At 40.8% G+C, this 25,690-nt stretch overlaps 1 protein-coding gene across 1 annotated transcript in view; it reads left to right on the top strand.

The window, feature by feature from the left end:
- The window catches only part of SNX25 (sorting nexin 25), a 272,281-nt gene that overhangs the window by 228,937 nt on the left and 17,654 nt on the right, over positions 1 to 25,690 (top strand). Inside the window, 4 exon segments of the mRNA XM_021007602.2 lie at positions 1,506 to 1,646; positions 10,481 to 10,594; positions 15,585 to 15,749; positions 19,808 to 19,925. Of these exon segments, the coding sequence (XP_020863261.1) occupies positions 1,506 to 1,646; positions 10,481 to 10,594; positions 15,585 to 15,749; positions 19,808 to 19,925 (538 nt within the window).

Below are 25,690 nucleotides of genomic sequence, written 5' to 3'. Positions count from 1 at the left end.
GAATCCAGAAAGCTTTTGCCTTTTGTGGTGGAAACCCTAACCCTAACCCTAACCCTAATTGCTAGGTGAGGAAGATCAGACTTATGGGATGCTAAAACAGAGATTCTCCATGAGAGTGTGTGTGTGTGTGGGGGTGAGTGTGTAGGGGGGGTTGGAGAATAATAATAGCTAGCTGTTAGACATGAGCCTTACAACAATCACTGCCCCCCTATTTAACAGATGAGGAAATAATAATAGAAATATTACCTGGTATTCAGGTGGTGTTTTAAGGTTTACAAAGCCCTTTGCATACATTACCATATTAGATCCTCAGAACAATCTGGTAAGGTTTAATACTAAGAGGAATTATTCTCCCCATCTTACAGATGAAGAAACTGAGGCTCGGAGAGGTTAAGAGATCTGCCCAAGTTCACACAGCTATGAAGTCCTAGCTGCTGTTGAATCTAGGGTTCTTCAAACTATACCACAAACATTTTCTCCTAGCTCACTCCCTTGGCATCTTATTGAAATAAATTTCATATGCTTGATGCAATGAATAAAGAGCTAGCCTTTGAACCAGGAAGATCTGAGTTCAAGTCTCACCTCTGATGCATTACTGGCTATGTGATCCTTCAGCAGAGAGGCTTCATCATTGGCAACTAAGTTAGAGGTTCTTAACCTTTTGTGACATGGAGTCCTTTGAGTCTGAGAAAGCCTATGGAGTGCCTCTCAGAATACTGTTCTTATAGTCATTAAATAAAATACACGGAATTATAGAGGAAACCAATTGTATTGAAACAGAGTTATAAAAAATATTTTCTAAAAAAAAGAATTTCATGGAACCCAGATTAAGAACCTTAATTCTAATAATAAGTTACCGAGAAGGTGCTGACCTGCAGTGGTGGAGGGCTCTTCCTCATCTGGGAGATCCCTCCTATATCAATGAAATCTTAAGGCCAGTCTTCTCCCTCTCCCAATGTTGATACCAGGCAGCTATTCATAAAATGCATTTTTTTTCTTTTTCTTTTGTGAACCTGGTCAATTCTTGCAACTTATTGGGGAGTTCTCATTGAACCTATGGAAGGAGCTGAAAGGTTACTTGCCTGTGAACCCATAGCCAACTCACTTGACGATTCATCAGGGATAGGATTCAACCAAACATTTTGACTTATTGCCGTTTTGAACATTATTTAGAATATTGTTTCAGGCTTCTTTATTCTCGTGTTGTATTTGTATCACATTATCATACATGTAACACGGGACATGTTGATCCGTTATGCAGATGCAACATTTGTGGAAATGAGCCGTTGATTCTGGGCTGGGAAGCTTATCGATTAATGAAAAAATGATTTCATGAGACTGGAAGTCATGTGTTTTTGACTCATGAAGTCAGATGGGTGAGGCCCTTAGCAACCCAGTTTGACATACATGCAAATAAAACCAATGATTTTACCATTCCCTTTTTAAAAAATAGCTATCCAAGGGGATGTGGTTTACATTTGATTTACATTTTTGCTTTCTTCAAGGTTTTAGAAGAAAATGGGGAACAAATGCCCTGCTACTTTGTCATGGTCAGCTTGCAAGAAGTCAGAGGGGTTGAAACAAAGAACTGGACAGTCCCCAGGAGGCTCAGTGAGTTTCAGAATTTGCACCGGAAGCTTAGCGAGGTATGGATTCTTGGGGAACTTTGAGTCCTGGCATGGTAGAGGGGGGAAAGATGGCCCCCAAGAGCATCTAATCCAACCTCTTCACGGTATGAGTGAGGAAATTAACCTTTCTCTTTATATGAAATGCCCTGGAAATAGGGTATTTTCACCATGACATTTTGGAAATTTGGTATTGAAAGGAAAGCTCCTGAGAATCATGTAATTCAGGGACTTTGAGACCAGTTGGGTGATCTCCATTTTCAAAGCTAAACTCCACAGGACCTCTTTTTTGCTTGAAGGTCTGCAAGGACAAGAGCCCTTTCATTTTCCTTGGGAATACATAGTAACAATAAGAACAATAACAGGAGGAATGCTGCCAATAATGGGCATTTGTTGTAAGGCTTTACAGTTTGTGAAGTGCTTTGCAATTATTATCTCATTTCATCTTCACAACGACCACGGGAGGTAGGTGCTCTTCTCCCTATTTTATAGAGGAGGAAACTGAGGCAGACAGAGGTTGAGTGACTTGTCGCACAGCTAGGAAATGTCAGAGGCCAAATCTGAGCTCTGGAAGATGAGTCTTTCTGACTCCAGGCCCAGCACTTTATCTACCGCGCCTCTTAATTCAGGGTCTTATCACCCACCCTGTCAAGCCATTCTTCCTCCATATATCCAGTTGCAATCTCTCCTGCTTTGGGTGAAGCCCTAAATACACTTAGGGCAGCTAGGTAGCACCACAGTGGATAGAGTACCAGGCCTGGAGTCAGGAAGATTCATCTTCCTGAGTTTAAATGTGACCTCAGACATTTACTAGCTTTGTGACCCCGGGCGAGTCACTTAACCTTGTTTACCTCAGTTTCCTCATCTGTAAAATAAGCTGGAGATGGAAATGGCAAACCACTCCAGTATCTTGGCCAAGAAAATCCTAAATAGATTTAGACCTTCCCAGACGTAATTATAATAATAACTCACATGTAAATAGTGCTTCACGTTTATGAGACTTTCTCTTGACATCAACCCTGTGAGATAGGCGATCATTGTTCAGCTGTGTCAGACTCTACCTGACGTTCTCTCCTCTTCCCCTGTTAGTTAAATATATTTCCTTGAGGTCAGGGATTGTCTTATTTTTCCTCCTTCTGTTCTCAGAACAGAGGTACCCACAGCGCTGTGCACGCAGTAGATGCTTACTACACATTTGTTCGGTTGAGCTTAATTGAATTGAAAATACATTACATCTGTTCATTGTCTTTCAGAGTCTGTTATTCTGCCATAGAAGGAAATGAAACTGGCCCTATTTATATCAATCCAAACTGACTGCCATGGAAATCCTATTTTCTTTGTCATGGCTACAGATTGATTGATTTTTCTCGTAATATCTTTCCAGTTATTGATGTTACCCTGACCAGCCTGACCTGTGTACTTTGTCCTGCCCGCTTTTTGAAGATAAACATATTTCAATTCAGAAGAAGCGCTTAAATGCCAACCAACTGTGTCCCCGACACTGTGACGTGCACTGGGAGTGCAGAGACCCAGATGAAGCGGTCCTTGCCCCTAGAGCTTATGTGCCACCTGGGGCAGGTGGGGTGTAGGGAACGCAAAATGCGCACAGATTAGCAACTAGAAAATGTGGGCAAACTACATAATTCAGAGTAATTTGGGGGTGAGGGGACACACTGAAGGGAGCTAGGGACTCTAAGAGGTGAAGTGGAGTTGGGAGTCCCCATCTCAGACTACATGGGCGGATGGAAGAGAGCAAGTTGTGTCTGTGAAATTTTAAGATGACCCATTCGGCTGGACGATTGAGCACACAAGGCCCTTTTCTGACACACGGGGGCTTTTAATTCTTCATCTTTTTTCTGAAGAGCAATGGCTCATGGCTCTGCAGTATCATCTGTAAGTTCTTTCATTAACCCAGGGTACCTATCCTCATGATGATTTTTGCATGTGTGAGTCACAGTGTTAAGAGGCAGCAGGGAATAATGGACAAAGAGCAGGCCTTGGAACTGAGAAGACTTGGATTCTGACCCATACTGGCCATGTGACCCTGGATAAGTTATTTGACTTCTCTGTGGTCTGGATGACTTCTAAGAATATGATTTCCAGAGACAGTACGGATGTCCTTTGGTAGAGAATTTCCTCATCTGGGAGTTCCCTATACTGTTTTATAGATTGCTATGAATGTAGCACCAGGCTGGAGTCTGGAAGACCTGAGTTCAAATCCGGCCTTAGACACTTATTAGCTGTTTGACCCTGGGTAAGTCACTTAACCCTGTTTGCCTTAGTGTTTTCATCTATAAAATGAGCTGGAGAAAGAAATGGCAAACCACTTCAGTACCTTTGCCAAGAAAACCCCAAGTGGAGTCATGGAGAGTGGGACACAACTGAAAAAATGCATAGACATGTATATATACAATATGCACATATACATATACATACGCACGTGTATGTATGCATATGCATACATACATGCATGCATTATGCATGCTTACATACACACATATGTCTAATCTGTCCCCTGTCAAGTCCAAATGATACTTACTCCCAATACAGCCCATACCTTCTCTTTCCCTTATTGGATGGCGCAATAGATAGAGCTCCGGCTTTGGAGTCAGGAGGACCTGAGTTCAAATCCAGCCTCAGACACACGATACTTACTAGCTGTGTGACTCTGGGCAAGTCACTTAAACCTGATTGCCTCACCAAAAAAAAAATGGATCATTGTGGCTAAAAAGATTCATAAGCCAGTGACCAGGTTTCAGATGATGTGCCTCGCTGATTTCCCCTCTTTGTGTTTATTAGCTTTGGGCTCCTTCATGTAACATTGCACAGACATTGAGTTCAGTTTCTGACTTAGGAATCATGAATCTGGAACAGGATGTGATCTCAGAGGCCGCTTAGTCTAACCCCCTCATTTTACAAATGAGGAAAGCCTAAGGAGTTTAAGTGACTTGGCCAAGTTTACGCAGATAGTAAATTTCAGAGAGGGGACTTGAACCCAGGTTCTCTGACTCAAAAGCTGGGATGCTCAAGTGCATTTGATACCTAAATCATCAAAGCAAACATCTTGTTTTTGTAGATTTCTCTCTAACAATCCTTGCTTTGTATTTTGACTTTTTTATAAATTGAATGTAGTTTTTTAGAATAATAATAGCTGGCATTTTTATAGAGCTTTAACATATTGCCAAGTGCTTGGCACATTATCTCATTTGTTCCTCACAAATAATGCTAATATTATTCCCATTTTACAGACGAGGAAACAGTTTCTAGAGAGGTTAAGTGACTTGCCCAGAGTTACAAAGTTAGCAGGTGCCTGAGGCAAGATTTGAATTCAGGTTTTCCAGCTGTTTAGCTACTGCACTACCCAGCTGTTTTACTATTTAAGTGCTGGAATGTTGTTTTTTTTACAAAATGAACAGTCAGATGGGCTTCCTCAATAGTTGACCTAAATATCAAAGTTCTACTCTGATGTCTCATCATGGTGTTTAGATGAAGATTATTCTAGCAAAATAAAAAGCTCTAGCAGATTGTACTAATCTGGAAACGCTTTGAGTATGGACCCAATATTTTTGTTCAAAGTCCATCCTTACTTAGTCTGGGAGTCTTGTCATCATAAAGTTGACTGCCAGCCACTGAATGTTTTAATCAGCACCAAGTCATCTACTAAAGTGAAAAGCAGTTACCATGTCAGTGTCTTTGTCAGTCGATCAGTCTGTGTCAATTAATTAGTCACCAAGTAGTCATTAAGTTGTGCCAACCTCTCTGTTATTAGAAGGGTTCACACCAATAAAACTGTTGAAGCTGAAAGTATTGAAGTAAGTGCTCTGGTCATAAACTCTGGCTTCTAGACTTTGAAGATTTCAGCTTTCCTCATGGAAAGCTTTTCCTCATTTCCTTGGCCACTTTACAAAAATGCCTTGATAGCTTGATTCATAATTGGTATCGATTGGCCATGGAGTCATTGGCCTTGGAGTCGGGAAGCTGCCTCTTTGGTTTACTTCCAGTTACTGCCTAAGTACTCAAATCATGAATAGGCAGAAATGAAAGGATGGTTCTCAAAGAATAGAAAAGTGGATGTGAATTATAAGCATGGGATAATAGAAGAAGACAAAGACATTCAGATGTGAGCTGGAAACTCCTTGAAACTAGGGCTGCAATTTGGGAAAATTCTGTAGACACAACAATTCAGTATCAGCCATAGTCCTAATAGAACTGTTCTTGCCCAGACCCTCCTCACCTGCCCCCTTCTTTATCTCTATTCTGACCCTTCTCCAGTTCCTATTTCCTGCCATTACCCAAGTGCTTTGAATGAAGCATAAATCTTATTCTGCTCTTCCTCTACCAAAAATGTACTTTTAGTGATTTCTTGTTGCCTACTGAATAAAGTATGACATTGAGCACTCTTCATAATGTGACTCCAGCCTGTCTTTCCAGCCTTTGTCACAGACCACTCCTCTAGAGGTCCTTTGAGGTCCAACCAGATGGTTGGGTCTTGCGTTAGTTAGCATTTATGTGGTGCTGTGCTAAGCACTTTACAAAGATTATCTCACGTGATTCTTACAACCACCCTGGGAGATAGGTGCTATTATCATCCCCATTTTACAGATGAGGAAATGGAGTTAGAGGTTAAGTGCCTTGCCCAGCATCACATAGCTAGTGTCTGGGGCTGGACTCAGGTCTTCCTTACTCTAGGCTCAACGCTTTTTGCACTACGGCGCCACCCACCTATGTAAAGTCTAACTTTTCCTTCAAGGTCCAGACAAGTGTTAACCATATTCCTGAAGCTTTCTTTGACATCCTCTTTCCCCTTTCTCTTTATTCCCCATGCACTAGGTAAAAGTGAGACCCTCCCCCTCAAATTTCTCCCAGCAGCTTGCCCAGCCCCTCTCTTTTTTTAGTTGTCTGCTGTCTCTTATGTCATAGTTACTTGTGCACATAGAGGTCTTTCTCCCCTAATAGATAATCAACCTCTTTGAGGGCAGGGGCTATTTTGTTTTTTGTTTTGGTCTCCAGCACCAAACATAGTATTTTACACAAATTAGGTGTTTTAATAATCTTTTTTTGTTTAATATTTTATTTTCCTCTCAATTAAATGTAAAAAATTTTTTAACATTCTTTTTTTAAAATTTTGAGTTCCAAATTCTCACCCTTTCTCCTCTCCCTCCACATTGAGAAGGCAAGCAATTTCACTTAGGTTGTACATGGGTAGTCATGCAAAACACATTTCTATGTAAGTCATGCTGTGAAAGAAAACACAGAAAATAAAGAAAAAAGTAAAGAAAAAAAGATCATTGATCTGCAAATAATCATTCCTTAAATTAAACTGATTTGAAAAGGATAAGAAAGAGAGGCCAAGTAAAAGAACTGATGATTGCTTTAGAAATGCAAATATGGGCCAGGAAATGCAATGGATTTGGGAAAAGATGGAGAAAATGTAAAAAAAAAAAAAGGATTAATTGAAGAAGACCTAGAAGAAAAAAAAGCAAGAAAAGACCATCTTTTCTATGCCTCCCTTTTTGTTTTATTTGACCACTAAACCTCCAGCCAGGTGAGTTTCTAATCCTTCTGCTGTTCTCAGTTTTTGAACTGACAGGAAGCACCTTTTTGAGTCCCTAGTGGCTTCCACCTTTTCTTCTGGATCCCACTGTTTGTTTCATTTTTCTAAATTACCAGCATAATTCTGAACCCCGACTGCCCCGGAGGCCTCCATGGTTAAATGCCACTTTCATGTTGATTCACTTGGCTCCTGCACACCTAGAATCCCCCTTCACTGTCTGTAAGGGCCAGTACCAGTTTTTATTTTGCACCTAACTAAAGAATCCACACCTTGTTTGTGTGATTCCTTGCTATTTCCAATCCAGCTCTGCTGTGCTGAGATAATGGGCCTTGTGACTATGTGAATGGATCAAACCAGGAAGAAAGGGCTGGAACCAGCTAAAAGGATTACCTTTCATGGTAGATAGATAGATGGATAGATAGACAGACAGATAGATAGATGGATGGATGGATAGATCGATCATATAGTCTATATGATGTGAGATTAAAGGCTATGATACATGATATATGTGGCATATACCATATACAGTTATATAATAATAGAATCATATATAGTCATATAAATGATAGATTTCAATATAGAGAAGATTTCAATATAGAGAAGATAATGAAAAGCTATATATAATATCTATGTCATATATCAATATAATCATACATATGGAATATACAGTCACAAATTGTGATTGTTTATATAGACATACGTATGTACATGTGTGAATTTGTGTGTGTGTGTGTATATATGTATATATATAGAGAGAGAGAGAGAAGGAAGAGAGACAAGGGGAGTAGGAGAGAGAGAGAAGGAAGAGGAAGAGGAGAAGAGAGGAAAGGAGAGGAAAGGGGAGGGGAAAAGGGGAATAAGAGAGAGAGAGAGAGAGAGAGAGAGAGAGAGAGAGAGAGAGAAAGAATATGAATCGGTTGAATTGTAAGATAAACTCAGCCCTTGCGTGGAAGAGGCTTTTTGATATGGGGGAGGGGAGCTTTTTGGAGGGGGCTGGATGAGGATGCGAGAGGCTAAAGTGGGTACAGCAAAAACCCACAGCTCTTTCTCTGACCAAGAAACCTGCAGCCAAAGCCTTTTTCCATCTGGGGCCAGTGAAAGAGCTGGATTTTGAGTAGCCCTTTGTTTTCCATCAGCTCTCTTAACAGACACAACCCCCTGACTACTGAGGAACTGTAAATAGACTCCTTTTTTAATAAAGTGTCTTCAGACCCTCACGAAGCTGACCCAGTTTTCCAGAGTAAGCATGTTGTGCAGCTGTGGAGGATAAGTGAATCTTTTTTGCAAGCTTAGCTTCTCTGTCCCCAAGCTTTCAGACGGTGCCAAGGAGGAGCTTCGTTTCTTACCCATGGAAGGTCATATTCTACAGGAACTGAGGCTAAGTTGACCTTGCTGGATCCTGAGTCTCGGCTCTGAATAAGACCTATATGGGGAAAATGTTTGGGTTGTTCTAAGATCTTAAATCTTTGTTCAAATGTACTTTCTTTTTAAAAAATTTTTCATTCCTTTTGTTTTTCCATCAACTTGATTCCCCAGTATCACTCTTCCCTCCTCTCTCATCCAGAGAGACATCCTTTACAACAAAGAAGGAAAAAAAAGCAATTGAGAAAAACTAAAGGAGGTGCATTCTCCTGTCTCTTAATTGGGGCAAAGCAGGGCAGGCTGGTAAATGCTTAACAACCAGCTCTCCCAAAAGAACACACTTCTAAGTTTAATTGGCATTGTTAGCACTTTAGCCATCACTTTCTTCTTCTTGTTGTTCAGTCATTTTAGTCATGTCCAGCTCTTCATGACCCCATTTGGGGTTTTCTTGGCAAAGATTTTGGAATGGTTTGCCATTTCCTTCAGCTCATTCTACAGATGAGGAAACTGAAGTAAACAGGTTAAGTAATTTGCCCAGGGTCATACAGGCAGTAAGTGTCTGGGGCCAGATTTGAACTCAGGAAGATCAGTCTGGTGGGGGCAGGGCCCAAGCCAAGATCTTCACCCTTTGCCTCAAAGGGAGTCTGACTCACAGGCCCCAGACCCTCATCTCCCTTTGAAAGCCTTAGGCTCCCTTTTGTCTATAGGCCCCAGAAAGGCCTTCCTTTATCTCCTTTTGAAAGTCCTAGCCCCACCTTGATTTTGTGCAGATGTCTTTCAAACTTCTGCCTTCCTGTTCCCTCCATTATTTATTCCCATTGTCTATTCAATCTCTCTGACCTCCCCAATTAGAATTCTTACCTAGACCCTTTCCCCAACCCCCTTCTCTGGCCACCCAAAGTCACTTTAGTATTTAAGATCCACCCTGGCCCTCATTCAGATGCTGAGAACCTCAGGCCCACAAAGGCTGAGAACCTCTCATGCCCGCTCGTCTTTATGGGCATCACCCAGCTGAGAATCTCATACTCAAAAGGCTGAGAACCTCTCATGCCCGCTTGTCTTTACAGGCGTCACCCAGCTGAGAATCTCTCGTGCCCCAAAGGCTGAGCCTTTCTCATGCCCGCCTGTCCTTATGGGTGTCACCTGGCCTCTGTGATTTATCACTAATAAACTTTTCCTCTGGCTGAAGAAGATTTGAGTTGAATTCATTCAGCAGGGCCCGGTACCGCGATCTTGGGGTCCCAGCACCCCAAAACCCCTAGACCTCTTCAGTTTCAGCTGCAAGTCAGCTGAGAAGACCCCATGGTTCTTAGAATGCAACTGAAAAGCAGGTACTAAGGCAACTTCTTTGATATTATTCCCACTGATGAAACTATATCCATTTTTTGTGGTTGAAACATGTGACAGAACTGAGGATTTTGGTGTCAAGTACTTTTTTTGTAGGGGCAGCGGGGGCAGTGGGATGTGCAGTTTCAGTGGTTGTGGCTCCTGAGGAAGCAGGGGCTGCACCTACAAAGGCATTGCCAAGCTACATCTCGACAAGGGTAGTTAAGCAGTAGACAAGTGGATAGTTAAGAGGACCAGGCTGGAAGCAGGACTGGTGATCTGGGAGATACTGTTATTCCCAGGGTTCTTGGGTTTAGGATCCTAGGGTGTCTCCATCTTGGTCTGAGAGGAGGTGGTGGTTTGACGTACTTGGCACATGTCTTCACCTGTCTCTCCCTCAAGGCATCTTACTGCTGCAGCTAGGCTGGCTTGCCTACCTTGTGGACAGTTCTTACCAAAAAAAAATGTGGTTATGAATATGTTGGTGTATATTGGACCTTTCTATCTTTGGCCTCCTTGGGTATATGCCTAGTGGGATCACTAGATCAAAAGGTATGGACATAAAATATATTTTCAAAGGATTAAAATCTCCATTTTTTCTCTTCTCCTACAGTGTTTTCCTTCACTAAAAAAAGTCCAGTTGCCTTCTCTTAGCAAGCTGCCCTTCAAATCTGTGGATCATAAATTTATGGAAAAGTCCAAGAATCAGTTAAATACATTTTTACAGGTAAGAAAGTGGAACACCTATTGGCTCTAGAGGAAGTATGCATTCTTTTGATTTCCCGCTTTCTTGAATCTAGAACCCAGTAATTTGTTTCCTGGCCTCAGTTGTCCTACTAAGAAGCTAAAAATATTTTTGGTCTGTACCTTGATCAAAAATCCCACTTTTAACAAATCTTGGCCCAAATTCTGTCCCTTGTGTGAGCTCCCAGCAGCCACTGTTTGTATTATCTTATCTGGATCAGCTCCTTTTAGAGGGCTGTGTAACTCAGTGTGCCCAGCTGTCCAAGTCTTAGGAAGGACTCACTGTCGCTACTCATGGAGGGGTGGAATTTTGCCATGGGCGGCAGCACAATGAAATCTTGGGATGCCTGCATTTAATAATGTGCTTTAACAAATCAACATTAATTTCCATGTTGAAGTGTTTTCATTGACTTAGAAACATCAAGCCTAGAAAAATTGGATGGGTTGAAGTGCTTCAGAAGATGATAATGAAGATACTTTTACAATCCCATGTAACTTTACCTCTATAGTTATTGTTGAGTCATTTTTCAGTCCTGTTAATTCTTTGTGACCCCCCATCTGAGGTTCTCTTGGCAAAGATACTGGAGTGGTTTGCCATTTCCTTCTCTATCTCATTTTACAGATGAGGAAACTGAGGCCAACAGAGTTAAGTGACTTGCCCAGAGTCACACAGCTAGTGTCTGAGGCTGAATTTGAACTCAGCAAGATGAGTGTTCCTCACTTCAGGCCCAGTTCTCTATCCAGTCCCTATAGAGAGTCTATCAATTTTTAATAATAATGATTATACAATCTAAAGTTGTCATAAAGTACAAATGCATTTATTTTATTCAGGGGATAAAATAATTATAATCAGTGTAGAGAAAAGAGTCCTGGATTTGGAGTCTTTCAGTCTGGGACCAAATCCTAATAATTCTTTGTGAAAATGGACAATTGATGTAACTTCTCTGGGACCTCAATGTCCTCGTCTGTATAATTAGAGGCTTTTAATGGATGAATTCTGGGATCCCTTCCAGCTCTAAATGATAACTTAGAACTCATCAAGTCCAGTTCCCTTATTTTACAGGAAAGGAAACTGAGGCAAACAAAGGTTATATGATTAGTTCAGGATCACACAAGTACCAAGGGTATAAGACAGGATTCAAATTCAGTGCTTTGTGGAATGGTTCTCGAGTCAGAAGGCCAGGGTTCAAATCTTATTTCTCTTGCTTACTCCCTGTGTGACCTTTACCAGATTACGTAGCTTCCCTGAGTCTTAGTTTCCTCATCTATAAAATGAAGACATTGGACCAGGTAGCCTCTGAGGCCCAGCTTCAGCTCTATGATTTTACAATCTGCAGTATCCATTGTATCACACTGCAGGCCAAATCCATGTATTGTTGGGACATAGAACCTTTTTGAAGCTAGTGAACAGCTAGAGTAGAAGTTATTGATTCTCTATTGCACCGGTAGGAAAAAAAAGGAGACTTTGGTGTTGGGAGACTTTGGCAAAGCCAAAATTCAAGCCTCTGACCAGCTGTATGACCTTGGGAAGAGTTATTTTATTTTTTTAGGGTCTAGTTTTTTCCCTTTAAAATGAGGAGATTGGACCAAGTCTCCTTTAACCTTCTGGAGTTCTGTGATATATAAGAGCTCAAATAAGATAGATCATAGACCTATAAAATGTCAGGACTGGGAGAGACCTTTGGGATCATTTAGCCCAATCCTCTCATTTTACAGATGAAGAAAGAGGCCCAGAGTAGATAAATGACTTGCCTGCATTCACACAGCTAAATGGTGGCAAGGACTGGGATTTAGAACTCAGGTCTCTTAACCTCTGATCCAATGCTCTTTTCAGCTACGTCAGCCTAGATTTTTAAACCTTAAACTTTAAATAGGGCAGCTAGGTGGCACAGTGGATAGAGCCTGGAGTCAAGAAGACCCAGGTTGAAATCTGGCTTCAGACACTTACTAGCTATGTGACCTTGGGCACGTCATTTAACTGTTTGCTTTAGTTTCCTCATCTGCAAAATGAGCTAAAGAAGGACATGGCAAACCACTCCATTATCTTTATTTACCAAGAAAACCCCAAATAGAGTCACAGAGAGTCAGACACGACTGAAAAGACTGAACAATGACAACAGATTTTTAAAATTACCATTCTGTTGCTGTTTTAAAACATCTTAGAAGTATTAAACATATTTGCATGATTGCACATGCATAGTTTCTATCAAATTGCTTATCATCTCAAGGAGGGGAGGGGGTAGGAAGGGAGGGAGAGAATTTGGGACTCAAAATTTAAACAAAAATGAATGTTAAAAATTGTTTTTATATGTAATTGAGAAAAATAATATTCAAAAAAATTAAACCTATTTGAATAGAGTATATGGCTAAATCAGGTAGGTAAATTTAAGGTCTAATCTTTTAAAAGTATATGTTATTGAGATACATGAGATTTTAGATCTCAGTATTTAGCTGTTAATTCCTTATTTCCTTTGCCTTTGTTCTTCTTGTCCCTGCCAGTGAGGGTTCCCCTCACTGTATATTTCCTATTGTAGGACAGACAATCGTCCCTTTTCTGAATGTTTTATCCACTTGTCTGTTGCTTTTATATCTTACTGAAAAATGTAAATGGATGTGAAGCTGTTGTTGAGGCTTAGTTGAAACATGCAAGCCCAGAATGATAACAGTAGCTATCTTATCAAATGAAATGATATTTGTAAAGCATTTAGCACTGTGCCTGGCACATAGTAGTCACTTAATAAATGCTTATTCCTTGTCCCTTCTTGTAAAGCACTTGAAGGTTTGCAGAGCACCTTCCATGCATGATCTCATTTGGTCCTCACAACAGTCTTGTGATGTAGGTACTGGAGTTATTATCCATTTTATAGAGGAAGAAATTGAGGGTCTAAGAGATGAAGTGTCTTTTTCGATGGTCACTTGGTAAGTGCTACAGAGAGAGGATTTGAACCCTAGTCTTTGACTCCAAAGTTGACTATTCCAGGCTCCGTCTCTGTAGCGCTAACATTTAGGTAGCACTTAAAGGTTTGCAATAATTTGTTTGATTTTCCCAACAATCCTTCAGAATAAGCAATTTTATGATTATCCTCATAGATGAGGTAACTGAGGCTGAGAGAAAATATCTGTGTGGGTTCAAATAGTGAGTAAATAGGAGAGGTGAGATCCGAACTCTGGTCACAGGAGCATAGATCTTGAAACCTGGCCGTAGATTCACAAGCATCACATAATCCAAACAAGTGAGGAAACTGAGGCCTCACGAAATTGAGTGTTTTGTCTGAGGTCACGCAGGGAATAAGCATCAGAAGTGAGATAAGAACCTGGGTGATCTGATTCAAGAGTCAGAACTCTGTTCACACTGCCTTCTGCCTTACACATCTTGCTCCAAGTACAAGGCTCCATGGTCTCCATCTAAGAAAGTGCCGTGAGGAAAAGAATAAATTGCAATCCTCAAAGCAGCAAGTTGTAATCCTAGAAAGGGTCTTAATTAGTTTTTTAAATCCAATGGAAGCTGATATTTAAATAGTGCAGTGATTTATTTTTCAAGTGATCCAATTTGAAAATTCAATAAGATCTCATTAATAATGCCCTTCAGTGTCTTACAGATCTGGATACACCACAGATTGAATGATAACTCCCAAACAGCCTAACCACATGGTGGAAGCCTGAAATTCAGGCAGCCTATAAGGCTTGTGTTAGTTCTGTCCCCAGTATCAACAACCCAGAGAAGTTCCTGTGTGTGTGTGTGTGTGTGTGTTGTGTGTGTATGTGATTTGTTTTTTAAGAAGGCTTTTTTTTTCCATTGTGTTAAGACTTTTAGCACCTTGACATCATAGAGCCAGATTTTCAATTGGCTGTATTATTCATGGAAAGAAACTTTGTCTTTTGTCTGAGGACTAGCCCAGCTAAGTTCAGAGAGGCTCATAAACAGAAAGTTGTACAGCCAGGTGATGAGGGATTATTTTCTGTCATAGAAACCCATGAAGACTGTCTGCTAAGGTATGTTGGAGTCATGATCTGTTTCAGGGCTCAGAGCATTCATGCCTTTGAAACCACCAGTCTTTTAAAATTGGTGACTGAAAAGACTCAGAAATATGCACAGCCCCAAATAGAAGATTGTTATATTTGTCTTTGGAGTGTGTGTGTGTGTGTGTGTGTGTGTGTGTGTACTGATGCTTCAATAGGTATAGAACAGACATTCTGAGAATTCACTTTTAACAAAACAGCTATACTTAGTGGGAAGACGATTCACAGAAGTGTCTGAAAATGTGCTCCATTTTCTCCCTCCTGATCCTTGCCCACTTCCTCCCTTAGTGTGAAGGGAACATAGAGTTCATCTCCCAAATAAAAGGCAATGGGCCAAAAGGGTTATCCTGTAAATCCTCCCTTGGAACAGGGTGAGGTATTTGGGTCTCAGAATACATCCCCTCTGGAACATTGGCTGTGTGCAAAAATAGGAGAAAAGAAATTTTTGCAATGCCAGCAAAATAGTTGGAGTTGTGATTCAGCAGTGAGGATTCTAATTGTCCATATGGGGATGAGGCAAGGATGCCATGCATTCCTTAAAAAATGAATGCATCATTTACCTTGGATAACCCAGTTTCAAATAACTGAGACTTGTCTGGGCATTTTTTCTTCAGAGAAGAAGACAAGACTTTAGATTGAGGAGAAAGAAATCATGGATAGGACCATGGATTTAGAGTTTGCCAATTGGTCCAACCTCCTTATTCATAGATGAAGAAACTGAGGTCAAAAGACATTCAGTGACTTGTGCAGACTCACATATGAAACAATATAGGGCTGAGATTCAAAGCCAGTTTCTCTGACTCTCAATCCAGTGCTCCTTCCTCTGCCCTTCCCTGCCTCAATTCCACCTATTTGCTTTCTCTCACAAGTACATGACATGGCAAACATCAACATATTAGATATCTATACAATATACATATAATTACACAGGAGTGACTCTCTTTTTCCTGCAGAAACTGCTATCAGATGAAAGGCTGTGTCAGAGTGAAGCACTTTATGCCTTCTTGAGCCCTTCTCCTGACTACCTCAAGGTTATTGATGTGCAGGGGAAGAAATCCACATTTTCCTTGTCCTCGTTCCTAGAAAGGCTTCCTCGTGATTTCTTCTCCCATCAAGAGGTGAGTACTGGGAGTCTGAATGCTTCTTCACACAGAACTCTGGTTGACCTTTCAAAACACAGGGTTAAATCAAATGACTCTTTCCTTCTGCTTGTGGCTTTCCATGTATTAGACAATCATTTCCAGCCTTCAGAGAGCTCACATTTTAAGTAAATTAGATGGGGCAGACCCAGTTCTGTCCATATTGGGCAGCTAGGTGATGTAGTGGATAGAGTGCTGGGTCTGGAGTCAGGAAGACTCATCTTTGTGAGTTCAAATCTGACCTCAGACACTTACTAGCTGTGTGACCCTGGGCAGGTCATTTAACCCTGTTTGCCTCAGTTTCTTCATATGTAAAATGAGTGGAGAAGGAAATGACAAACCACTCCAGTATCTTTGCCAAGAAAACCCCAAATGGGGTCATGAAGAATCAGACAGGACTGAAATGATTGAACAACAGTAGACCAAGTTCATTTGTAGAGATACATCTGAAGTAATAAAACTTCATCAAAGATACCCTATTAATGAGAAATGTTGGTGCTGCTTCCACCAGGGAGACTTTATTGATGTTCTGACTTTAACACGCATGACCTTCCTTACCAAGCAGCAACAGGAGTAATCACTTGTTCAGCACCTACTTGTGGACAGCACCATGCTAGCTGTTAAGGAAAGATCAACAGACAAAGAAAAAGACTGACTTAGCATTACCATAATCTAGCCATATGGCCTTGAGCCAGTCCTGTAATTACTCTGGGATTTAGTTTCCTCATTTTAAAAATGAGTATAATAATGCTGACACTATCTATTTCTTAAAGTATTTGTGAGAAAAGTGCTGCGTAAACAGTAAAAACTTATGGAAATGTTTGTTGTTGTTACATGTTGTATATCAGATGAGGGACCTAGCATAGTGTTAGAGAGCTGGTCCTATGGTCAGGAAGACTTGGATTCGAGTCCCACCTTTGACACGTATTGGTTATATGATTCTGTGCTAGTAATTTATCTCCTTTGTGCCTGTCTATGATGTAAAAGGAATTTCCCCACTGGGAATTCACTATGCCAATAAGATGATAAATATGTGTTTAATAAAAAGGACAGGCTAGTAGTATATAAAATATATGCTTTAGGAATTTAGGGGAAGGAGTTGGTACTGAGGACCCAGAATAATCAGGGAAGTCTTTCACGGAGGAAAGAAAACTTAAGCTGCTTTTTTGAAGTGTGATAAAATTTGGACTAAATGTAGAGGAAAGTAGAGCACACTCCAAGGAGGCAAAGGTGTGGAAATAAGCTTGCATGTGGAATATTCAGGGAATAATGAGTTTCTTTGACTGAAGTTCATATAGGGAAGTAGTAGGGGAAAAATGTTATAGCAGAGGACCTTGAATCCAATCCAATCCACTAAATATTTATTAAGGACTATTATGTGCTAGGCACTGTGCTAAGCACTGGGGATACAATTAATAATAAAATAAAAAAAAAAAGACAGTCCCTGCCCTCAAGGATCTTATAACCTCATGGTGGAGAGGAGAGAGATAGCACACAAAAGGAGGGAGGAAAGCAGTAGAGAGGGAGAGACCAGGGGGTACTTAGCACAGGAGCATTGTTTTCTGTGAGGTTGAAACCAGAAAAGAAACAAGCGTAGAGAGAAGTGGACCAAAAAGCCCAGTTTCTGTCATCTGTAAAGGAAGGCGTTGGGAGAAGTTTGGTACTCTGCCCTCCAGGCCTCCAGTCAGAGGGGAGAAGGGGATGAGGGATGTGGTACCACTCAATGCTTGAGTTAACAGCCTGGTCATGAGATTAGAAGTGCTAGCTTATCCTGGGAAGGACTTCTTGTTCTGTGGAGCTGAAACCAGGCAGAGCAGCAGACGCAGAGTGGAGTAGAGAACACCAGACTGTGGAGTATGACTTTTATGCTCTAATAGGGAGGCATTGACAACTTTTGAGTAGAAAGGAGAGAAAGGTTGGCACGTGTAAAACTGTACTTTGTAAAGATAGAGCTGACCTTAGGTGGTACAGTGGAGAGATTGCTGAACCTGGAGTTCCAGAAGACCTGAGTTCAAATCCATCCTTAGACACTTAAGAGTTGTGTGACCCTGAGCAAGTCATTTAACTTTTGTGTGCCTCAGTTTTCTCAGCTGTAGATGATAATAGCACCAACCTCCCAGGGTTGTTGTAAAGATCTAATACGATAATATTTGGTAAGAGCTTTGCAAAGCTTAAATTATTATACAAAGGTTAGCTGTTATTGCTGTTGTTATCATTATTATTATTATGGGAAGAGATCAGAGTCAGGGACAGCAGGTACTACATAGTCTAGTTACCATGTTTGACCTTTCAGTAAATTACTGCCTTGTCTTTAAGCCAATGGAGTACTTCCCTTCCACCCTCCCCCAGCTCTTACTATAGTAGATAAGCCATGTGGCATCTCTTCTGAAAGCCATCCTCCTTCCCCTCTTCCCTTTCTACCATCAGGCTGGACTGAATCTGTTTTGACAGAAAGATCTGGAAGTGAGAAGCAGTTCTCACGCAGTAATTTTATGATCCCAGAGAAGAATTCACAGTATGGCATTAGAAAGTGTACACACATGTGTTCCAGCCCATATGCAGAAACCAGCCCTTCTGCCTATAAATGAACACAGCCTCTGGTGCCGGGAAAGCTTGAGTCATGGCTTAAAAAACAATGAAGTTAATTTGAAAACACTTTGTATTGAGTTGAAAAACACTGAGTTCAAAACCAGTTGAATTTTCCAAAATCTTATGGTGCTTTTGTCCTCAACTGTATGAAAGTAATTTTTAATTTTATTGTTATTAATCCCCTGACTTAATTCCACAGGACTTTTAAAATTACCTTAATTACTTTGATCCTTGAATCAAATTTTTTTTAAATCACAGTAAGAACAAGCATTTCTATAGTGCTTTACTAATTTTGTCTCCCTTGATCCTCACAGCAACCAGGAGGTAGGCATTGTGATTATCCCCATTGTATATAGATGAAGATACTGAAGCAAACAGAGGTTAAGTGATTTGACCTGGGTTACATAGCTGGGGCAGCTAGGTGGTGCAGAGGATAGGATACTGTGCCTGAAGTCAAGAAGATCCATCTTCCTGAGTTCAAATCTGACCTCAGGTACAACTAGCTGTGTGACCTTGGCAAATCACTTAACCCTGTTTGCCTCAGTTCCTCATCTGTAAAATGAGCTGGAGAAGGAAATGGCAAACCACTCAAGTGTCTTTGCCAAGAAAAACCCCAAGGGGGTTGCAAAGAGTTGGGCACGACTGAAACAACTGAATGATAACGATGACAGTACACAACAAGGAAGTGTCTGAGGCTAGATTCGAACTTAGGTTTTTCTGACTCCAGGTCTAGTGCTCTATCTTATCCACCTGCCTACCCTTTTGCAAATTAGCAAGTTTCTGCCTGTGTGAAAAAGGGAGGCTTCTTTTCTGGAGAGCTTCCACTTGAGTACCTCAAAGATTATGATTTTATACTTGGAAGTGAGTGGTCCTTCTGCTGGTGCAGGTCCTAACCCCTTTGTGCCTCAGTGGATGCCCTTAGTGACTTGCTGTGGCCAAAAGACTTCATCCCCCCAGTGTCCATATTCCTCCTGATGAGCCTTGCTGAACTTAGCCAGGCTGGTCGGCTGGTCCTCAGCTCCAAACCCTGTTGTTCTGTCCATCTCTGAGAACTCTTCAGCTTTGTAGGACCCCTCAAAGCTTGCTCTCTCCTGACCTATCTCTGTGCCACCATGAGGCAGTGGAGAAAGATGTCCACAGAGTTGATCATCTGGTTCGATCTCCTCACTTTACATTTGACGAAATTGAAGCCCAGAGACATGAAGGAATTTGTCCAATGTCATAGAGGTCATGAGTACCAGAACTGGGACTCAAACGCAGCCCTTCCAACACTAACTCCAGGTTTCTTTCCCGTTATACTACATCGTACCGCTTTGTCTTGACTTTAGTGGAAGCTACAGAATAAACTGTGGGCAAACAGTAAGGAATTCAAAATGTAGGAAGCTACATAGATACATTTATTCCCATCCATGAGTAATTGTTTACCTGTGATCTTACTGTATCCCCAGGAGGAGACAGAAGAAGATAGTGACCTGTCAGACTATGGTGATGATGTAGATGGGAAGAAGGATGCTTTGGCTGAGCCGTGTTTCATGCTGATCGGGGAGATATTTGAGCTTCGAGGAAGTAAGCTTCTTGCTTCGTACATAGTAGATGCTGGTAGTTGAGATAATTTTAAAATAAAAAATCCAAAATTCCGTTGATTCTTGGATGAAACTAGTTGATTTTTTGCATCAAGAAGCTCTGATTTTCTTAGAATCCTATTCTGAATGGCAGAAACAAAAGAGTGCTTTGATTTTCAGGGCTATAAGTAGAGAGGTTTTTTTTCTGGGTTATATGAAGATTAATAATACAAAAACATAGGATACAAATACATATCTACTAAAATTTATTTTTAAACTAATTTAAAGGTCACTTGACACTTACTAGCTGTGTGACCCTGGGCAAATCACTTAACCCCAATTGCCTAAAAAACGAAAACAAACAAAAACAATAAGCTAATTTAAAGGTTTCTGGGATTGTTGTGTCTGAAGTGATACTTTATTGAGTACTCATGTTTTTCATTCTTACTCTGTGAAATGACCAAGACACTAAAGTCCTGCTCTGATTCAGTCCCACGGTGACTTTGAGTCCTCAGATGTTATGTCAGTAAGCTCTAGGAGGTCATAGCAAGCTAAAAAGGCTTTGATTGTGGACTCCATGATAGACTGTGTCTACTATTTGAGGATCTGTCTAGGTAGAAATGGAAAAACCCAGCACCGAGAGGTGGCCATAGAGTGATAGATTTCTTTGGCCTCAGCAATAAATGAAAACTACCTACTGAAGTGTGGAGGGGCTGTGACGTGGAGACAGGACCCATACAAACAAAATTGTCAATCTCTAAGCAAGCCAGAGCATTCTATAGATAAAACAGCAAGTAAAGACTGAGCAGATGTGCACATAGGTACGCAGCATAATTATAGGCACAATGGCGGATATGATAGAATATGAGCTATGTAGCTTCTGCCTTGTAGGAACAACCATTCTATTCAAATCCAGCTCATTCATTTAATTCAACAACCTTTCATTAAATGCCTTTCCTGTGCACTGCCCTGGATTAGGTCTGGGGGGAGATACAGTAATAAATAAGCCTTATTTCCTAAGGATGTAGATGATGCAATCTGGGAAGTGGAAGGATGTAGATAGGAATAACCATAATGTCAAATAACATATTGAGGGCGAACATAAGAGGGGTACTAAGTCCAAGCTAAAGAGATAACGCCAATGTATATTAAATGCTGAGAGAACAAAGAATTGTCAAACTGTGTGACATGAGCATTATGATGAAAGTAATGGGTGAGGTTCAAAGAAAGGAAAGATCAGCATAGACTAAAAGAGGTAGAACAGTTTCATGGACTTCACAGAGCTTAAAAGGTCTGCAGGGGTCAATTGGCTAGTCTTAACAAGAACTTGTTAAATGCCTGCTATATTTCTATAGAACAGGAATTGTACCAGGTGTTGGGGAGACAGGCAAAAAGAAGCTGTACTTGCCCTCAAGGAACTTACATTCCATTCAATGTAAGGATGAGTAGCCTTTGGATAGAGAGAGGGAAGGGCATGGTAATGTTTGGCAGAGGTACACTGGGAGTTAGTCCAATTAAATTACAGTAGGGGCAAAAATATAATAAAGATAATGCTGATCATTCATATGGCACTGAAGAGAATAATGATGGAAAAAGTGGTCAAATTGGATCAGGTATAGCTAGAAAAGAGTTTTACTGAATATGATTCAATTAATGGAGCACTGAGGTACCAATTAGAAGGTAGCAAAAGGAGATGTCAAAGGCATGAAAAAAATGTTAAATGTTATTTATACCCCAAAGAGTGACTAAGAAAACAATAACAGCTAAAGACCTAAATGTCTACTGTCTCATCTTTATTTATAATGTTGTTTCATGTGTGTGTGTGTGTGTGTGTGTGTGTGTGTATAAAATATAGATTGAGTGCATCTTTGATGAAGGCATTAGTAGGGAACAAGCAGGCTTTTGGGAACTATATTCAACAATCTAATACCTCACAATTGACTGAAAGATGTAGAGAGCATAAGATCCCATCATGCTTGTTTGTTGATTATGAAAAAAGAATTCAAGTGACTCAATTGGACAAAACAGTAATTTACAGCCTCTTTTACACCAGGATATCTCCCATCTCTAGATCAAGATCAATCAGGATTATTTGGAAGGTATAACAAAAACAACCTTTGTTTTCTCAGTGCTTATGAACAGTTCCTGGCACATAATTTGTGTTTATTGACTTATTGATTGTTTGATGACCTACTGATAATAAATACCAAGTGAGACATAAATAGAGAGATGTTCACCAAAAGTATTTACCACATCAATGGAGGAGAACCAGCATAAAGTCCAGGCCAAAGAGAGATTCCCTATGGCTGGTTAGATGTGGATGACATTGTGCTGATTACATTAAGCCCAAAGACATTGCAGAGTGTCCTGGGAAAGATTCAGAATCACTGAATGGAGGTTGGCCTAACCATCCACACAGGAAAGACTAAATGGATGAAGAATGTCAGATTTCAACCCTATAGAGGCTGTCCAACAGTATGTACATTTAGGATGGACAGTAGGAATTGTGGACAGAGTTGAAAAGGAGTTGGTGAAAGTGCTGGATTCTTTTTAGGAAATTCCAAATTGTTTCCTGACCCCAAGCAGTTGATCCCATCAATAACAGCAAAGGCCCCATCTTTTCAAAACAGGCATCTTAATGGTGCTACAGTTTTAGCAATGAGACCTGGAGTACCACTATCTCTCCAAGCATCACCCAGAGGGCAGAGAAAAGGCCCAAGAAGGAGATAAACAGATCCTAACATATAACCGAAGACGGGAGTAAATAGAAAGCAAGGACTCATCAAGGCACTGTATGACAGAAAGAGAAGATGGGCTACTCACGTATTAAGAATGACAAGTAGATGTCTAAAGGGCACCACTGGTGACCTCACAGTGTGGGGAGAAAGTAAAGAAGGTCTCTGGAATGTTGGGTGGACATGGACGTGGGTCACATGGTGGATCAGGTGTGGGTGACTTAAGATCTGTGTCGCCAAAGGGAATCTGGAATCAGTGAGATCACCGATCCATTTGACTAAGAACCATTCACATTTCTATAGTACACCAAGATTTACAAAGTTCACTTTCCACGATAGCCCTGGGAGGTGAGTAGCACAATTGTTAGTGTCTGTATATTACAGATAAGGAGATGGAGGATCAGAGAAGTGAAATAATAATAATTATAATAATAATAACTAGCCTTTATATAGCACTTCAAGGTTGGCAAATCACTTCACAAGTCTTATTTCATTTAATCCTCACAACAACCCTGGAAGCTAGGTTCTATTTTTATCCCCATTTTACAGATGAAGAACTGATGCAGGCAGAGGTTAAGTGTCATGCCAGGGTCACACAGGTAGTAAATATCAGAGGTGAAATTTGAACTCAAGTCTCCTTGACTCTAGGTCCAGCTTTCTATTCCTCGTGCCACCTAGAAATGACTTATCCAAGGTCACATACCTTTTTTTTTTTTTTTGGCTAGGCAATGGGGTTAAGTGACTTGCCCAGGGTCACACAGCTAGTTAAGTGTCAAGTGTGTGAGGCCAGATTTGAACTCAGGTCCTCCTGACTCCACGGCTGATGCTCTATCCACTGTACCACCTAGCTGTCCCTGTCACATACCTGTATCAAGGATATTGGTGAGGCTAGAGCATTCCAGGTGAATAGCTGTTTGCCTCCATGTATTTGCATTTTCTGGTCACAGAAGGTATAATTTGTTAAATAGAACCAGAACTATGTGAAACAGTTAATGTTCCCCATCCTTCTTTCCCAAACTGTACATTTTATGCTCAAAGTCCAACCCAAGGAAACTTCATGAATCCTCTTGACACAAACTATTATAATGTGGGTTTTTGTTTTGTCATATTTTTGTCTATTTGTTTTTAAAGCCAGGAAAGATGATAGATCTTTTCTTGAGATAGAGAAGATGAAGTGACTTTGCCTCAGACAAACAACATGCCAGGGAAAGAACTCAATAGAACACCATCTTTCCATTTGCATACTTGGATATCTGCTTCCAACATTTCAGGAGAAAATAAATAGAGTTCTTTAGTCCAAAGAATTTCACCATCAACAATGTTTTGTCATAGCTGCAACAACAGCTTTGTTAAGACAGCTCAGGCCTGGGGCCAGTGGGGAGGGGAGGAAGGAGGGAGCAGGGAGACATTTTTCATGCTCCACGTTGGGGAAGGGAGAGGAGGAAGCAGGCCAGAAAGGGGGAGGAGCTGATTGAGTCATTGCAGTCGGGGACCCTCACTTTTGTCATTTTATCCCCAGTGTCTCACATATAGTTAGTCCTCAGTAGGTGCTTGCTGATGGACTGATTTCTTAGGTCAGAAGGACAGAAAGGGGTCACTATAACTGTCTTCTTTGCAGATAATGAAGCATATTAGATATTATTTGTTGAGTGCAAATCTTCTTAAATCCTCTAAGGATCATCTCTTTCTCTCTCCCCTTCTCTTGCCCTAGAAAGGCACAGGAAGATTGTTAATTATCCCTGACAGACATATTCCTCACATGGCCCCATTTTTTTTTTGTCAATTTAGAAGTGTCCAGCTCCTTATTACTACATTTGGGGTTTTCTTGGCAGAGATATTGGAGTGATTTGCCATTTCCCTCTCCAGTTCATTTTATAGATAAGGAAACTGAGGCAAACAGGGTTCAGTGATTTTCCCAGGGTCACATAGCTAGTAAGTGTCTGAGGTTGGATTTGAACTCAGATCCTCCCAACTCTAGGGCCAGCCCTCTATGCACTATACCACCCAGCTGCCCCCTACATGGCCCCCAGGTCATCCCCCAAATGAATAGATCTCTATAATGCCAGTGTATTTCTGAATTCTAGCCAATTTTCTGGTATTTTTGAAGAACACAGTTGTCTGGGAGACTGGGCCTTTTTAGAAGAAATCATCTTTATTGTGGGGTTTTTTTGTATGATAATTACTCATTGCTTCCCACCTTTCACTCCATCCCCTCGCCCCCATCTTAGAATCCTAATACAAAATCTTCATGAATCCACTGAACTGCAGAGTTGAAAATAGACTCAGAAGCCTTAGAGCATAAGATTTCGAGCTGGAAGAAACTTTACTTCCCTAGTCCAGCTTTGAGAGGTCAACTGCCAAAGTCACCTAGGTAGCAGACCCAGGATTCAAATTCAGATTCGTAAGAATTAGAACTGGAAAGATCTGAAAGGGGGTATAGAATCCACTTAGTCTAACCCCATTATTCAACACATTAAATAATGAAGGCTCAGGAAAGCTAAATAATATGCTCTGTCACACAGGTAACATGTAACAGTGGGGATTTTAGCCTGGGTTCTCTGACTCTAAATCCTTTGCTATTCCAGTCAAATTAACGTCATCTCGAGTTTCTGCTGTATTAATTCTACCATGTAATTAATTTTATGGCTACCTGCTAAAGAGGGAACAGATGGTTTACAGCCCCAAATACTGCAGAAAGCTTTTTTAAAAAGCATGTAGGTTGATTAAAAAAAAACCATCAGATTTCATCCATGAAATGCCATTGGACACATTGGTAAGAACAGTTGGATCACTTATCGTTAACTCTTCCACAGTGATCTATTAATAACAACAACAACAACAACAACTACAATAATAGTAAAACTCTCTGTTTCTTAGTTAAGGGAATCTAGGTATCAGGTAAGCAGGTGGGAGTCATAAGGGATGATGTGTGGTAAATACAAAGACTCAGGGGACTCAAGAAGTCCATGCCCCTCAATTGAGAGGTACCCTAGGACCAAATATTATCTGACTCAGTCCCTGAAGAGGGAATCTT

Source organism: Phascolarctos cinereus, unplaced genomic scaffold (assembly GCF_003287225.1).
Source record: "Phascolarctos cinereus isolate Bilbo 61053 unplaced genomic scaffold, phaCin_HiC Scaffold_9;HRSCAF=440, whole genome shotgun sequence".
Taxonomy (NCBI): Eukaryota; Metazoa; Chordata; class Mammalia; order Diprotodontia; family Phascolarctidae; genus Phascolarctos; species Phascolarctos cinereus.
This window is presented reverse-complemented; position numbering and strand designations above follow the sequence as displayed.